Below are 15010 nucleotides of genomic sequence, written 5' to 3'. Positions count from 1 at the left end.
TGAGATTTTATGCTGTTTCTATGCCCACAGCTTGATTGCATAGGAGACGGACGGCCTTCTGTGGCTTGTGGAACAATTGTGCACACACTAGCTAGATTGGTGAGGGTGGGGGCAGGGAGGAACAGAGGACAGAGTCTAGTGTGCGAACTCCAAAGGAGGCTTAAGCTGTGTCTGGTGACCTGCCTGCCCATAGGAGTTGTTTCCCCTACCGCCACTAAAACTGCCACCAATCTCCCCCTACCCCCCGCCCCAGAAGGGCTGCAGTCCAGGGCCTACCCACCCTGTCTGCCTTGAGCCTTTAACCGGAGCCCGCCCACCCCTGGCTTTCAGAGCCTGCTTGCCTCAGAGAGCCAGCGGCCAGCCCCTAGGCTCGCCCCAGACTGACTGCCAGTCTGGTGTCTCTCATCTCGTTCTGTTGGCCAGGATTCGTACGAGGCCTCCCCGGGCTCCGAGACTCAGCGTAGGCGGCGGCGGCGGCACAGGCACAGCCCCACCGGCCCACCAGGCTTCCCCCGAGACGGCGACTATCGGGACCAGGACTATCGGACCGAGCAAGGGGAGGAGGAGGAGGAGGAGGAGGATGAGGAGGAGGAGGAGAAGGCCAGTAACATCGTCATGCTGAGGATGCTGCCACAGGCAGCCACTGAGGATGACGTACGTGCCCCCCATGGCCCCGGGCAGGTGGCAGAGCAGGAGGCCAGATTGGGTCTTTGCCAGGGCCCTCATCTTCTCCCCCACTCCTTCCCTCACCCCCAACCTCAGCGCCTTTCAACCCCTCTCCCCAACTGGCTCCTGCCCCCAGCACTGATCCATCCTCTGTGGGCAGGCCCTGTAGTCTCCTGGTCTGGAAGGGAGGAGTGTTGAATAGGTCCGCTTGACCAAGGGGGTGGTGGTGGTGTTGGGTGTCTGGCAATCATGGGCATGGGAGGGAGATGTGCATTCCTCCTGCACATTCCACTAGTCATCCACCCCTTCTGCATATGTTGATCAAGGGCCAGGACTCGCCAGGCCCAGTACTGCAGCGCTAGGTATTGCTGGTAGCAGAGATGATGCTGGTTCCCTCCCAACCTAGGGGATCCCCATGGGATTTCTTGAAATTTATTTCTCATTCTTTCCCAATGCCTTTCGTCAGTATCATCAAATCTCATCACTGACCTGGTACCAGAGCCTTGGGTTCTTCTCTTACTCTTCTTCTGGCTGCTGACAGCTTCCCCACCCTGTTTTCCTTTGTGACATTCTCTCTCATCTTCCTCCCTTTTCTCCTGTTCTTTCTCATACAGACTCCCCGTAACGATCCACATATAAGCCCCATGAGGCCCCCTGGACTAGCCTCCTTACTTAGCTTCTCTGATTTCCCAGTGAACTCGCTATCAGCACTCTCTGAATCTTGTAGCAGAGAAAATCCCACCTGCGTATTTGAGAGCTAGATGCTCTTGTCCAGAGTCAGTAGTAGTTGACTGCTTACATTTGCTGAGGCTTTACCACATGGTGGACCACATGCCAAGCCTGATTAATCTTCACAGTGGCCCGTCAGGGAAGATACTCTTTGTAATCCAGTCCTACAGATGAGGAAACCAAGCCCCTGAGCAGTCAAAGTGACTTGCCTCAGGTGCCACAACCAGTGAGTGGCAGAGCGGAGTCGGGGTCTGACCCCTAGAGCTGCACCCTAGAGCCCACATTCTTGCTGTTTCCGGAACCCTTCCTGAGTGTTTGGAGTCCCAATAGACTGTTTATCTTTCCTTTTCATCCTTGTGACAGCCCTGTGGTGTGTTAATCGCCTTTCTGTTGTTTAACCTGATGAGAAAACTGACGCCCAGAGGCATTAAGACTACTGCCTGAGAATGTTTGGCCTAGGCTCCCAGTCCTCCTCAAGAGGCCTCACTAGCCTAGAGACCCTACCTCACCTGGTCCAAATCCTAAATTGCCCCTACAGCTTTCCTCTGGCCTACTTATCCAGGGAACTTTCCCAAACCCTAAGCACCTCCCTAAATTACTGCTACACTCATGGTCTTGGACGCATGGCTAAGATGTGCTTAGACTCCAGTCCTTCCCAGTTTGGTATTTGTGTCATGGGTTTCTTTTGATGCAATCTGGAGGGTAATCTCTTTGAGGTAGATACAAATTGTGTCCCAGCTTTCCTTGTTTTGTGACTGCCATCAAGCCCGTTGTTAGATCACCCCCTGCCCCACCATTCATGAATTGCTGGCTTGCTTTCTCTCATTGTTCTGTGTGCCCCCAGGGGTCATCATGCTGCCATCCTTAACCTTGCACTGTGCCCTTTCTCCATTTGAGTCACTTTCTGCAAGTCTGGGGTTGAAAGCTGACTGGGTGGGTGCTGGTGTGGGGGTAGAGGTATTGTTGCTCGGAGAAGAGCCCTGAGTGAGGAAGAGGAGACAGTGGGTGCAAATCCTCGATGACCACTCAGGGTCCTGGAGGCCTCCAGCCAGCCTCAACTGTCCAGCAGCCCCCCTTGTGCTGAGCCTGCCCCATTCTGTATCTCCCATACAGATCCGTGGCCAGCTGCAGTCCCACGGGGTCCAAGCACGGGAGGTCCGGCTGATGCGGAACAAATCCTCAGGTGAGCTTTTTTGTTCCAGTGCCCTCCCTTCTTCTGGCCAGCTTCAGCCTTCAAATCTCCCTCCTGCCTCTGCCATCTCCCTCACCCTCCCTGCCTTCCTGCCACAGCTGGGAATGGGCAGATGGGGGGGTACCCTCTCTTCCTTCTCTCACCCTCACCCTACTCTCCTCACCCAAAAGCCTCATTCATGGGGCTATCAGGGAGGGGGATGCAGCTCTGAGCTGAGTGCTCCCCGGGGGCAGGGCCAGGGCCAAGCTCCGGGGAACCTCCTCTTTGGGACTCTTGAGTATCTGAGATGGTAACCTCCCCCTCCCAAGCACACTCTTCCCTCTCCTTTCTTCTCCGTCCCCTGTGCCTCACCCCCCCCCCCCTCCCCGACACACACACATTTTTCTGGTAACAGCCTCTGACCAGAAAGTAGGTTGGACATGGCCCCACCCATGTACCTCAGGAGGGGAGGCAAGGGATGGCTCTTGTCCAAGGGTGCATCCCGAGGAGCAGCCAGGAATTCCTGGCCTCACCTGTTCCCTCCCTCCTTCTTGCAGGCTGCTTGGAGTTGGCCTGAGGTTAGCAGGGCGGTAGGGGAGGGAGTTGTCTCTGCAGGACCTTTGGCCTAGGCCCCCCAAGGCAGGCACAGTGGGGCCTCACTCTGCCTAGGCTTCTCTCTCCATCTCTCAGTCTCTCTTCTGCCCCTACCTCTCTCTCTCCTCTCTCTCTCTCTCTCTCTCTCTCACCATTCTATCCTCCTATGCATCCTATGGTTGTTCTTTCAGAGATGAAGCATGCCTCCTAAGCCCCGCTACACCTAAGCTCTCCCTGTGTATCCACCTCTAAAGGAAGAGATGCTTCCTGAGGACTCAAGCCCTGAATCCCTTTGCCAACCCTGACCAGGCCTGGAGTCTGTCATGGTAGCGTGTAGGTCACACTCTGCTTCACCCCAGCTAGGCCTCATGCTGACAGAGATTCTAGGTCTCCCTCCCCCACAAGGAGATATCCCAACTGCAGCCGCCTTTATGGCCCTGGGCTCTTTACCCAGGCACACACTGTTTCTTACTCTAAGATCCTCCTGGCCAATCCCAGCCCCCATTGTCCCTCTGTCCAGGAGGACCTGGACTGTTCATGGTTGTAATCTCCCCAACTTGGTCCTGAGGTTGCTCTCTGGTGAGGCCCACTTCCCATGCACTGTGGAGAGGCTGAGGTTAGCTTGTGCCTCTTAATTCCCCCCAGTTCCTCATAAGCCTGGAGCATTCCTAGCCTAACGTAGCCAAGCTCCTCTTTTACTTCTTTACTTAAACACCTGTTGAATTAAACATCTCCTGAATGCCCCTGGCCTTGTGTGGGCCCCACCCTTGAGTTACTTACTCTGGCATGTATGGAGCCAGTAGCCTTCCCACCTTCCTGTCTTTCCTTCTCTGGAGACAGACCTGTACTTGTAGCCTTCCCCTCCTAGCTTCTTCTCTCTGTCACTGTCACCCCAGGCTGGCCCGGTAGGTCTGCCTGAGCCCCTTCTCTTTGTCTCTCTTCCCAGTTGGTGTGTGTGTATCTCCCTTGACCCCACACTCTGGCATCTCTCCTACTCTGTTTTCCTCCCTCCTCTCACCTTTCCTCTTCCTGTCTCCTCCAGCCATCTGCCTTGCCTCCCACTCCTCTAGTCTCTCTCTCTCTGATTGATTCTCTCTCTTCCTCTCTCTTTCCTCTTCCCCCTTCCCTCTCTGCCCCCCCTGGTCCTCTCCCCTCGGGTCCCGCCCCCGGGAACGCCGCGTGTCCAAAGCTGTTGACTAACCCACTGCGTCTGTATCTGAATGCTGTCTCCAGGTCAGAGCCGGGGCTTCGCCTTCGTCGAGTTTAGTCACTTGCAGGACGCTACACGATGGATGGAAGCCAATCAGGTTGCTTTGCCGCACTTGAACCCCCCCCCAAACAAATACTACTATGTAATCAAACGCTCCCCATCGCCTGGTTCTTATGGACACAGTTCCCTGCCCTGTGGCCCCACGTCCCATCCCCCCCCCCCAGCCCTTCTCTCTGTCCCCTTCCTGACCCTCACTATCTCCTTTTCCCACCTCTTGCTACCCCACTGGGCTTCCCATCAAGAACCCATGCTCACCATTGGCCCCTTCCTACCACCAGGCACTAGCTCTGCCCCTCTAATTCTCCTGGCTGAGCCTTCAGAGAAAGAGCTACCAGGGTGGGTTCTTTCACCTAGGTTCCCACTCCCCAGGGAGTGAGGCCTGTCCATCCTGGGGCCTGGGTAGGGTGTGTCCTAGGGGGACCACCCTGCTCTGGGGTTAGCCAAAGCCAGGACTTTGTTCCACTCTCAGGCACTGCTGGAAATCCAGCTACTGGGAAACTTAGTTGTTCACATACTAACTAGTAAGCCCCATTTTGTTAGCTCTCTCCCTGCATGTGAATTTGGCCTTTTGAGTTCCATGCAAGAGGACAGCGCTGCTCTGTTGATCTAAAGCACCAGTCAAGTGTGATAGTTTCGTTCATGCCCCGGACACACTTTGGTTGCCCCTACCTCTCCCACCACACATACCTACCACAGGAATTACCACCTCAGGCAAGCCCATGTCTTCTCAGCAAGGAGCTGTGCACAGCCAGCAAGAAAGGGAGCCTGCATCCCCAGTCCAGCATAAGATCTCTACCCAGCAGCTTTGGGACCTTCAGAGACCCAAGAATCTGCTCTGGTCACCCATCCCCAGCCAAGATCACTGGCATAGGGCATTGAAGAAAAGCTTCAGGGAAGGAAGGACTTGGGGCGGGTAAGGGTGGAAGGGGGCAGATGTAATGAAATGGGGGAATCCCAGCAGGAGCAGCCCTGGGCCTTTTCTGCAGGGTCAGTAGGCTAGCGCGATGGGCCCAGGACCCAGCCATCCATGGGAAGACAGCCTCATGGCAGGAACTTGTGTTTTTCAAATATGGCTCTGTCTTTTTCCCCTCCTCCAGCACTAGCGTGCGTGTACTCTCTTTCTCTTTCTCTCTCCCTCCTTCCCTCTCCCCAAGTGTAGCTTGTGTAGTGCTGGCCCTGGGTGTGGCCTGGTAGTGTCAGGGCCAAGTGGGGATTTTCCCCACTGTCTGGCAAGCGTCGGTTAGCTGAGCACTGTGTGCCTGGTGGTGTGTGTTCACATGTGTGTGTCCGTGTGCCCGGAAAAGCAGCAAACAGCTGCGCCCGAGAGCTGTGGCGCTTTCCCTCCCTCCTTCCCTTCCTTCTTCCCTTCGTCCGTTCTCCGACCTCCCTCCTTCCCTGTCCCTCATCCATCCAGCTGAAGGGCTCGCTCACTCTCTTCTCCTGTGCTGAAACGGTGCGTGGGGCACTGCTGCCTGGGCCTCACGGTGGTCTGCTTTTTCCCGCAGCACTCCCTCAACATCCTGGGCCAGAAGGTGTCCATGCACTACAGTGACCCCAAGCCCAAGATCAACGAGGACTGGCTTTGTAATAAGGTACAGGGGCAACAAGCAGCATTTGCCATCGATAGAGACAACAGCAGCGGTGGCAGCAGCATCTCTGTCTGGGGCCTCTGAGGGGTGTGGGCATTGAGGACTGACTCAGCTCAAGTACTACTGTCCCTGGCCATACACCCATCCATCCAGTCATCTATCAATTTGCCCAAAAATGTGTGCTGAGCTTTCACTCAATGCCAGGCTCTCTGCTCTCATGAAACACAATCTTGCCTGGATTCCCAGTAGACTTTAAACAAATATTTACATGAGTGACTAATTAGCGACAGTGTAGGCATAAACATGGTACGTAGAATGTGCACTACAGGAGCCAAACTGGCTGAGATTAGAGTATCCCAGATCTGCCTTGATTTTGGTCAGGATACTTAACCTCTCTTTCCGTGTCTCTAAGATGGGAATAATAATGATACCTCTCCCAAAAGGTAGTTGTAATGATTAAAATGCATTGATGTGTGGGTAACATTTAGAACAGCACCCGGCCCACAATTGACTCTGTTATTATGAAAGAAAAGCACAGGGTGTTCTGAGAGTCTGTATTAAGTGACCCAGCCTAGAAGACCACTCTGACAAAGCTGCATCAAAACTGAGACCAAAAGGGCATGGTTGTAGGTTTTGTGGTCATCTCCATATTACATAGGAGGAAGCTGAGGCTCGGAGGGGTGGCGGGGGGGTGGGCTGCGGGTGAGCCTTTAGCCGTGACTTGTTCCTGATCACAGGGGCCATGGATGTCACAATGGGTTCAGATTTACCCTTGGGGCCCCCTGGGGGCCTGCCTCACAACCAACCCAAAGCCAGCCTTGTGGTTCCACAGCCTATAGCCATCTGTCAGTCCTGAAACCTACGGGGAAGACTGAGAGGTTGTAGAGGCTCCGACGCACTCTCCAAGAAGTATTCTGCCTAGTAAGGGGGAGTGGCTTCTGTTTGTTTAAAAAAAAAAGGGGGGTGGGTGTTCAGTGTCTCTGGAGAGATAGGGACAAAGTGATAGCAGAACTCCATCCCTCCTATATTTTCAGATACTCCTCGAAACCAGGGACTTATCTTCGACTCCTTCCCCTCCTTTATCCCCTGCATCCTGTTGGTCACCAGGTCCTGTTGCTTCCATCACAGAAATGCCACCTTCCCTCCCTTGCCATTTCCGCTGCTCATGCCAATCCTCACGCCCTCTCACCCAGACAATCGCTGCGGACCCCTCTCTGGTATGCTGGCCTCCTGCCCTTTCACTGTAACATTCCTAAAAACCAGCTCTGAGCATGACCTTCTTTCTCTGCTTAAAATCCCTACAACTCTGAGCTTAGGCATGAAGATCCTCCATAATCTAGCATCATCTTCCCTCTCCAGCCTCAGCTTTTGCCTTTACCTTCATTTTCCTACACCAGCTATGGAAAATCTGTTGTCCCCTCTGCTGGGAATCCCTTCCCAGCAAAAAAAAAAAAAAAAAAAAAAAACTTCTGGGCATCCCAAATCAAACGTCCCTCCTTCTGTGCAGCCCACCGTGAATCTCCCGTTGATGGACAATCCACACAGACTGACCTATCTCTCTGCTGTTAGGCCATGAGGGCAGAGGCCACATCCTTGGCACATGGGGCAGGGCCTGACACAGGATCAGTGCTCGGTGCCTGACTGGGGAACAGAGATAAAAGTGTAGTGGAAGCTCAGGGGTTTCCAGAGGCTGGAATATCCAAGGAAGATTTCTCAAGAGCAGTAGAATCCAACCCAGTCCTGGAGAGAAAGGAGGGGTGGGCATTTGGAAAGAGAGGCTACCAGGTTCTAGGGATAGAAACATTGAAGGTTTCTGAACAGGGGAGCATATTTTGGAAAGAGGAAACCTGCTAAAGGGATTGGGGGAGGGGTATCCCTGGGAGTTGGTATTCCCTGAGGAGGAAAGTGAGGGGAGAAGGCAGCAGTTATAATGGGGATGGGGGAGCTGTTGATTCCTGAATTGAGGGTGTGGCACTAGGGATTGATTTAACCTGTGTAAAGGGGACATTCACGAAACCAAGAATGGCAGCAAAAGTTCCAGAGCACCCTACCCACCCCTGGCCCTGGAACCCCCTTCCTGGGGCATTGTGGGGCTCTCCAAGGGATGCCATGGTTCCAAGTTTGGAGGGTACCCTAAGAAGCCCTACCTCCCCTCATGACCTGGCCTGTGCCTCACAGTGTGGAGTCCAGAACTTCAAACGACGTGAGAAGTGCTTCAAATGTGGTGTGCCCAAGTCAGGTGAGACCCTCCTACTTCCACCCCACTCCCTGGGATGTTGGTGGGTGGCAGAAGGGGGAGGGGCCAGTGCTCAAGGGTTGATACGGATAGGAGGGTGACTAACCATGGAGTCTCCCCCTTTGTCACCTGCCTATTCTTTACTACCCTTGACAGAGGCAGAGCAGAAGCTGCCCCTCGGCTCAAGGCTGGATCAGCAGACGCTGTCACTGGGTGGACGGGAGCTAAGCCAGGGTCTGCTCCCCCTGCCACAGCCCTATCAGGCCCAGGGAGTGCTGGCCTCCCAAGCCCTGTCACAGGGCTCAGAGTCAAGCTCAGAGAATGCCAACGACAGTGAGTCAGTTTCTTTCTCCTTTCTCTGCCCTCGGGTGTCTGGTTTGGTCTCTCCTAGGTAGAAAATGGTGGTGACCAGGACTCAGTCCTCACAGAGGTCTCCACCTGGTAGGAGGACAGACATGTGGTATAGGAAGTGCGGAAGGAGGAGGGTTGCTTGATCTGGGTTTGGGGGTGTGTTGGGAAGGTTCTCAGCAGATGAGCACTTGAGTTAGGATTTAGGCTCACAAGCAGAGTTTATCTAGGAGGGAAAGGTGAGAGGAAGCAAAGGCATGGAGGCCAGAGAAGAGGGAGCAGTGGGGAGCCACCAAAGGGTGAGACTGGAGCAGAATATCAGGGATAGCCCCTGATGCTTTGCCCCTTCCTGCAGCTATCATTTTGCGCAACCTGAACCCACATAGCACCATGGACTCCATCCTGGGGGCCTTGGCACCCTATGCGGTGCTGTCCTCCTCCAATGTACGCGTCATCAAGGACAAGCAGACCCAATTGAACCGTGGCTTTGCCTTCATCCAGCTCTCCACCATCGTGGTGAGGGCGGCACAGGGGGGGGCCGGGCAGCCAGGGACCCGGCCCCCGGGATGGCTGGGAGGGCCCTCTGGGGTGGGGAGGAGAGACCCTTGCCCCAGCCCCCCACCGCGGCCCCAAGCCTGGATATAGGGCAATGGAGCCGGGGGCCTCCCCGGGCCTGACCTTTCTGCCCCTGCCTACCCTCCACACAGGAGGCAGCCCAGCTGCTGCAGATACTGCAGGCCCTACACCCACCACTCACCATTGACGGCAAGACCATCAACGTTGAGTTCGCCAAGGGTTCTAAAAGGTCAGGGCCCCACCTATGTCCCTTCCTAGCTTGACCCTCAGCTTGGGCCCTCCCATCTCATTCCTGCTCTCTAACATTCTCCCCAGGGACATGGCCTCCAACGAAGGCAGTCGCATCAATGCTGCTTCTGTGGCCAGCACTGCCATTGCTGCGGCCCAGTGGGCCATCTCACAGGTACTCAGACTCCCCTCTGCCCCCCAGCATCCTGATACCTGGGCACCCTCCTGTACTCTCTCTGCAAGCAGAAGGGCTGGCTTGCTATCTGTGGACCCAAAACCTTCTTAGCGTGGCTGACATGGGCTTTGGGGGCCCTGCTACATTCCTCTCAGCTCCCTAGGCCTCCTAACACATTACCACTGCAGTCCTAACTACAGCTCCCTTCCCAGCCACTGTCTCCCATGTTTTCGTGTTCAACACCATCATGGCTGTTTTTCCATTTCATTTGGTGGGTTTTTTTCTTAATTGTCCTGAGTTGTTACAACATCTTTAATAAAAAGGAATGTATGGGTGGTTGAAAGAAAATTGGGGGAAGAGGAAACAAGTAGGAGACTGGTATCTTGTTTGGCCTGATACTCAATACATGTAACACATGCGCCAGTATCAGCTCTGGGAGCATTTTGGCGTGCATCTTTTTATCAATCTTGCTTTTTGCCACCTCCCTGTTCTGCTGTCGCTGGGCAGTCTGAGGGCTGTGTGTTTTTCTGTCAGGTAGACAGACCCTGACATTATCTATGGGACCAATGTGCCTTATCAGGTTCTCTAGCTCCCCTACTCCCCTTCTTGTTCTAATGAACCCCTCCCACCTGCCTCTCAGGCCTCCCAGGGTGGGGAGGGTGCCTGGGCCACCCCCGAGGAGCCAACGGTCGACTACAGCTACTACCAACAGGATGAGGGGTATGGCGGCAGCCAGGGCACAGAGTCTTCCCTCTATGCCCATGGATACCTCAAGGGCACCAAGGGCCCCAGCATCACTGGAACCAAAGGGGACCCAGCTGGAGCAGGTGAGCCCCCTAGCATCTCCCCATCAGCCCATGGTGGGGGCCAGCAGGCATAGGGTTCTGGGCCCTGCCATTCAGGCATTCTTCTCCTTCTGCCCCTCTTACAGGTCCTGAGGCCTCCCTAGAACCTGGGGCAGACTCTGTGTCACTGCAGGCTTTCTCCCGCACCCAGGCTGGTGCTGCCCCTAGCATCTACCAGCAGTCAGCAGCTGAGGTTAGCAGCAGCCAGGGCAGTGCTGCCAACAGCCAAGTGAGTGAGCTCTAGGGGTATCCTGGGTAGGCAGGCGGGCAGACGGGGTATCCTGGGTGGGCAGGCGTGGCATTGGCAGACATTGAGTCCTGTTCCCCTGTCTGGCCCCATGACCAGTCATACACCATCATGTCACCTGCTGTGCTCAAATCTGAGCTCCAGAGCCCCACCCATCCCAGCTCTGCCCTACCACCAGCCACCAGCCCCACTGCCCAGGAGTCCTACAGCCAGTACCGTGAGTAGCCACAGCCTGTGGGTAGAGGGTAGGGAGTTCTTAACAAAGCAGGGAGAAGTGTGACACCCCCCTCCCCACTTTTCTTTGCCTTCCAGCTGTCCCTGATGTCTCCACCTACCAATATGATGAGACATCTGGTTACTACTATGACCCTCAGACTGGCCTCTACTATGACCCAAACTCCCAGGTGATAGAACAGCCCGGGGAGTGGTTGGGGTGGGCTTGGGTTGGATGGCAGCTCTCCCTGCAGCTCACCCTTCTCATCTTCCCTCATGCTTCCCTTTTCCTACCCCCAGTATTACTACAATGCTCAGAGCCAGCAGTATTTGTACTGGGATGGGGAAAGGCGGACCTATGTACCTGCCTTGGAGCAGTCAGCTGATGGGCATAAGGAGACAGGGGCACCCTCAAAGGAGGGCAAAGAAAAGAAGGAGAAGCACAAGACCAAGACAGCCCAGCAGGTGAATACTGTGGCAGTTCAGCAGTCACTGGATGGCTGTTGGGTATCTTCCAGTGACTACATTTTGTCATCTATTGCCTTCAACTGCTGAGGGAGGTGGGGTGGTGGATGGATGCATAAGTGGACATTTACTGTGGTCAAGAGGGACAGTTCTTCTGGCCTATTTTTGCTCTTCAGCTGTGTGACCTGTCTTCGCAGTTCCTGTCAGGGCTACCACCTCCCTGAGGTGGCCTGTGCCATCCAAGTGAGGCCTGTAAGCTTTCCTCTGTCCCCCACTGGGAATCCTCACACATTGCTAGTGGGAGTATGAACTGATACAAGTATGTGCCTGAAGTCAGGCTGGCCTAGCCTGTAAAAATTAATCAGCAGGCATACTCCTTTGGACTCAGAAACCCCACTCGGGTGTATATGTATATGTATGTGTGTGTCTGTGTATGTATGTGTGTGTATATGTACGCGTATATACCCATTGTTGTTGAGTCAATTCCAACTCATAGCGCGACCCTATAGGACAGAGTAGAACTGCCCCGTAGGGTTTCCAAGGAGCGGTTGGTGGATTAAACTGCCGACCTTTTGGTTAGCAGCCGAGCTCTTAACTACTGTGCCACCAGGGCTCACTTGCTCTCTATATATATCCCAGAGAAATTCTCACGGGCCCATAGGGGTTGGGAAGGAGAGTAGCTGTTGCAGTATTTTGGGGTAGTGGGCAGCTAGAGGGAGCCTCAGTTAGAAGCAAACACTAAGTGTTTCCTTAGCAACCTGGTAAATTCTAAAAATGGTGTCCTGGTGGCGGGGCGGGGGGAGGGGGTAATAAACAATGTGGAAATGGTGTGGTATCACACATGTAAATTAAAATTATACACAGATAAAAACAAGCCTATTTATCTTAGAATGATAAAATGAAACATACAGCAAACATACTAGTGTGAGTACCTGTCAGGGGAATGGAAGCACAACAGGAGAAGGGCCTTGACAAGCAATGATGACAGTGTGACAAATACGAACTTTCATCACCACATCTCTCACTTCTGCTTATTCTGCCTCAGACTCCCTGTGTCTGCGTCCCAGATGAACCCACCTCTCTACCCCACACTGTTTCTGCCTCCTTGTCATTGCAAACCAAGGAGGCTGCAGGGGGGTGGGGGGTGTTAGGAACTGAGGTCGGTAGAGACCAGGCTATGCAGAGGTCGGAAGCCATAGTTGTAAGTTTGGGTTTATTCTTAGTGTAATAGGAAGCCAAAGAAGGGTTTTAAGAAAGTAGTGTTTGGGTCGAGGCTGGTTTATATTTTTTAAAAGAGCGCTCTACTGTGTGAAGGGGGCAAGAGTGGTAGCTCAGAAGCCAAGTGAAGTCTCTCGGAGTAGTTCAGACTGGGGACTGAGTTTGAGGCTGTAGAGCAGTAAAAGTAGACTGCTCAAGGGCAGTTGGTCAGTGGATAGGGTTGACTCCCCCAGGAATATGAGGGTTCCGAAGGCTGGGGAGCTCCAGGTGCCCAGCACTCACCTCCACCCTCACCCCCAGATTGCCAAGGACATGGAACGCTGGGCCCGCAGCCTCAACAAACAAAAGGAAAACTTTAAAAACAGCTTCCAGCCGATCAGCTCCCTAAGAGATGATGAAAGGCGGGAGTCAGCCACTGCAGATGCTGGCTATGCCATCCTTGAGAAGAAGGTGTGTTATGGCCATCCATCTGCACCCCCTCCCCCAGTTTTGTCATTCTTCCAGTCCTTCTATAGAGTCCCTGAATTTCTGTGCCTCTCCACCCCAGGGAGCACTAGCCGAGAGGCAGCACACCAGCATGGACCTCCCAAAATTGGCCAGCGATGACCGCCCAGTGAGTGCCCAAGGCAGAAAGAGGGGCAGGGAACTCTGATCCAGCCAGGCCTGACCTCCCCCTACCCTCATCCTCACAGAGCCCGCCACGGGGCCTGGTGGCAGCCTACAGTGGGGAGAGTGACAGTGAGGAGGAGCAGGAGCGAGGGGGCACTGAGCGGGAGGAAAAACTGACTGACTGGCAGAAGCTGGCCTGCCTACTTTGTCGACGTCAGTTCCCCAGCAAAGAGGCCCTCATCCGACATCAGCAGCTCTCAGGGCTCCACAAGGTGACTGAGGGGAGGGCAGGCAGGGAACCCTAGAGCCTGACCTACCCCAGCCCAGCAGCTTAACAATGCCTCTTGTTCTACTTGAAGCAAAACCTCGAGATTCACCGGCGAGCCCACCTGTCAGAAAATGAGCTGGAAGCACTAGAAAAGAATGACATGGAGGTGAGGCATGACCCATTCCTGGACTCCATCCCCTCTACCCCCTGGAAGATCCCCATCCATGCAGGCAGCTGAGTTCAAGTCCCTTACCTGCGTACAGCCTGACTTCCATTAGTCATCTCATATCCTATCCCTTTGAGGCTTTTTCCAAATTCCCCTACCCTGGCTGCTTGCTCCCACTATGTCCTGTCCCTTGGGATCTGGGACTTCTCATCCAGATTGAGCTCCCCATGGGCCCAGGTCTTGCCCCACACCACCCATTCCCATGTTTCTTGCATGATGTGACCAACCCCCCACCATTCATACACGTACACAAACTCAGCAAATGAAGTACCGGGACCGTGCAGCTGAACGCAGGGAGAAGTATGGCATCCCTGAGCCGCCAGAGCCCAAGAGGAGAAAGTACGGTGGCATGTCTGCAGCCTCTGTGTGAGTGTCCAGGGCCAGGTGAGGGAGTCTGGGGCCTGGCAGGTCAGTCACTCACACTGTACTGCTGTCCCCTCCAGGGACTTTGAGCAACCTACGCGAGATGGGTTGGGCAGTGACAACATTGGCAGTCGTATGCTCCAGGCCATGGGCTGGAAAGAGGGCAGTGGCCTGGGCCGCAAGAAGCAGGGCATTATAACACCCATTGAGGTGAGTATTCCATGGTCCTATCCCCATCCCCCAAGTACTCCCTATTCACACTGCATCCCCATCTTGTCCCCATCCTTCCCTACTCTCCAGCCAACCTGACAGTCTGTGTCTCTCACACAGGCCCAGACACGGGTACGGGGCTCTGGCTTGGGTGCCCGGGGCAGCTCCTATGGGGTCACCTCAACCGAATCCTACAAGGAAACACTGCACAAGACAATGGTGACCCGCTTCAATGAGGCCCAGTGAGCATCCGGGAGAGCAACTTATACATATGTTGGGTGTCCAGCTGAGGAGGATGAAATGTTGGGTTGTGTGAGGGAGCCCTGCTCCTATCTACTAGCCCACTCCCCAGGTGGAGAGGCCCTGACCAAATCAAACTTTGCGTTGGTGACTTTTATTGGAAAACTGGGCTGGGATCATGTTCTTCTTTTGTAATAAAAGCTGAAAAGTCTGCAACTTGCATGTCTCTCTTCCTCATGCTCCATTGTGTTTTGTGGGCCACGTAGACACAGGGACACAAATGCAGATGGACAAGGGGCCTCCTCAGGCTGAGGTGGGTGGCAGTGATGATGTTCACAGTGTCTAGTGCATGGTTTCTACTCAGTGGGGAGAGGGAGCAGAACATGGGGTTTTGGTCTATGCCCTAATCCCCAAAATCCTGGTCACAACCCTCACCTCACCATTGTCAGGGTCCAGCAGCCCATGCTGTACCAGGAAATCCAGCACTGCCAGGGCATCATTGGATTTGAAATCCCCCCTGGATC

At 54.4% G+C, this 15010-nt stretch overlaps 1 protein-coding gene across 10 annotated transcripts in view; it reads left to right on the top strand.

The window, feature by feature from the left end:
• RBM10 (RNA binding motif protein 10) overlaps positions 1-14702 on the top strand; it is a 44965-nt gene extending 30263 nt beyond the window's left edge. For 3 of the 10 annotated variants that reach the window (XM_049871268.1, XM_049871267.1, XM_049871262.1), the window contains exons 4-24: positions 424-654; positions 2509-2578; positions 4394-4467; positions 5936-6022; positions 8021-8258; positions 8412-8588; positions 8959-9119; positions 9311-9408; positions 9495-9582; positions 10223-10409; positions 10514-10656; positions 10774-10891; positions 10987-11078; positions 11188-11352; positions 12871-13020; positions 13118-13183; positions 13263-13451; positions 13539-13613; positions 13933-14039; positions 14117-14246; positions 14367-14702. In XM_049871268.1, the coding sequence (XP_049727225.1) occupies positions 424-654; positions 2509-2578; positions 4394-4467; positions 5936-6022; positions 8021-8258; positions 8412-8588; positions 8959-9119; positions 9311-9408; positions 9495-9582; positions 10223-10409; positions 10514-10656; positions 10774-10891; positions 10987-11078; positions 11188-11352; positions 12871-13020; positions 13118-13183; positions 13263-13451; positions 13539-13613; positions 13933-14039; positions 14117-14246; positions 14367-14492 (2772 nt within the window). In that variant the 3' untranslated portion in view covers positions 14493-14702. The remainder of the gene's footprint in view (positions 1-423; positions 655-2508; positions 2579-4393; positions 4468-5935; positions 6023-8020; positions 8259-8411; positions 8589-8958; positions 9120-9310; positions 9409-9494; positions 9583-10222; positions 10410-10513; positions 10657-10773; positions 10892-10986; positions 11079-11187; positions 11353-12870; positions 13021-13117; positions 13184-13262; positions 13452-13538; positions 13614-13932; positions 14040-14116; positions 14247-14366) is intronic. The other 7 variants (XM_049871266.1, XM_049871265.1, XM_049871263.1 and 4 more) reach the window with 7 other exon arrangements.
• Positions 14703-15010: the final 308 nt, after the last annotated feature.

This window comes from Elephas maximus, chromosome X (genome assembly GCF_024166365.1).
Source record: "Elephas maximus indicus isolate mEleMax1 chromosome X, mEleMax1 primary haplotype, whole genome shotgun sequence".
In the NCBI taxonomy this organism is placed as follows: Eukaryota; Metazoa; Chordata; class Mammalia; order Proboscidea; family Elephantidae; genus Elephas; species Elephas maximus.
The sequence above is the reverse complement of the archived record's forward strand: the minus strand, read 5'-3'. Positions and strand labels throughout refer to the sequence as shown.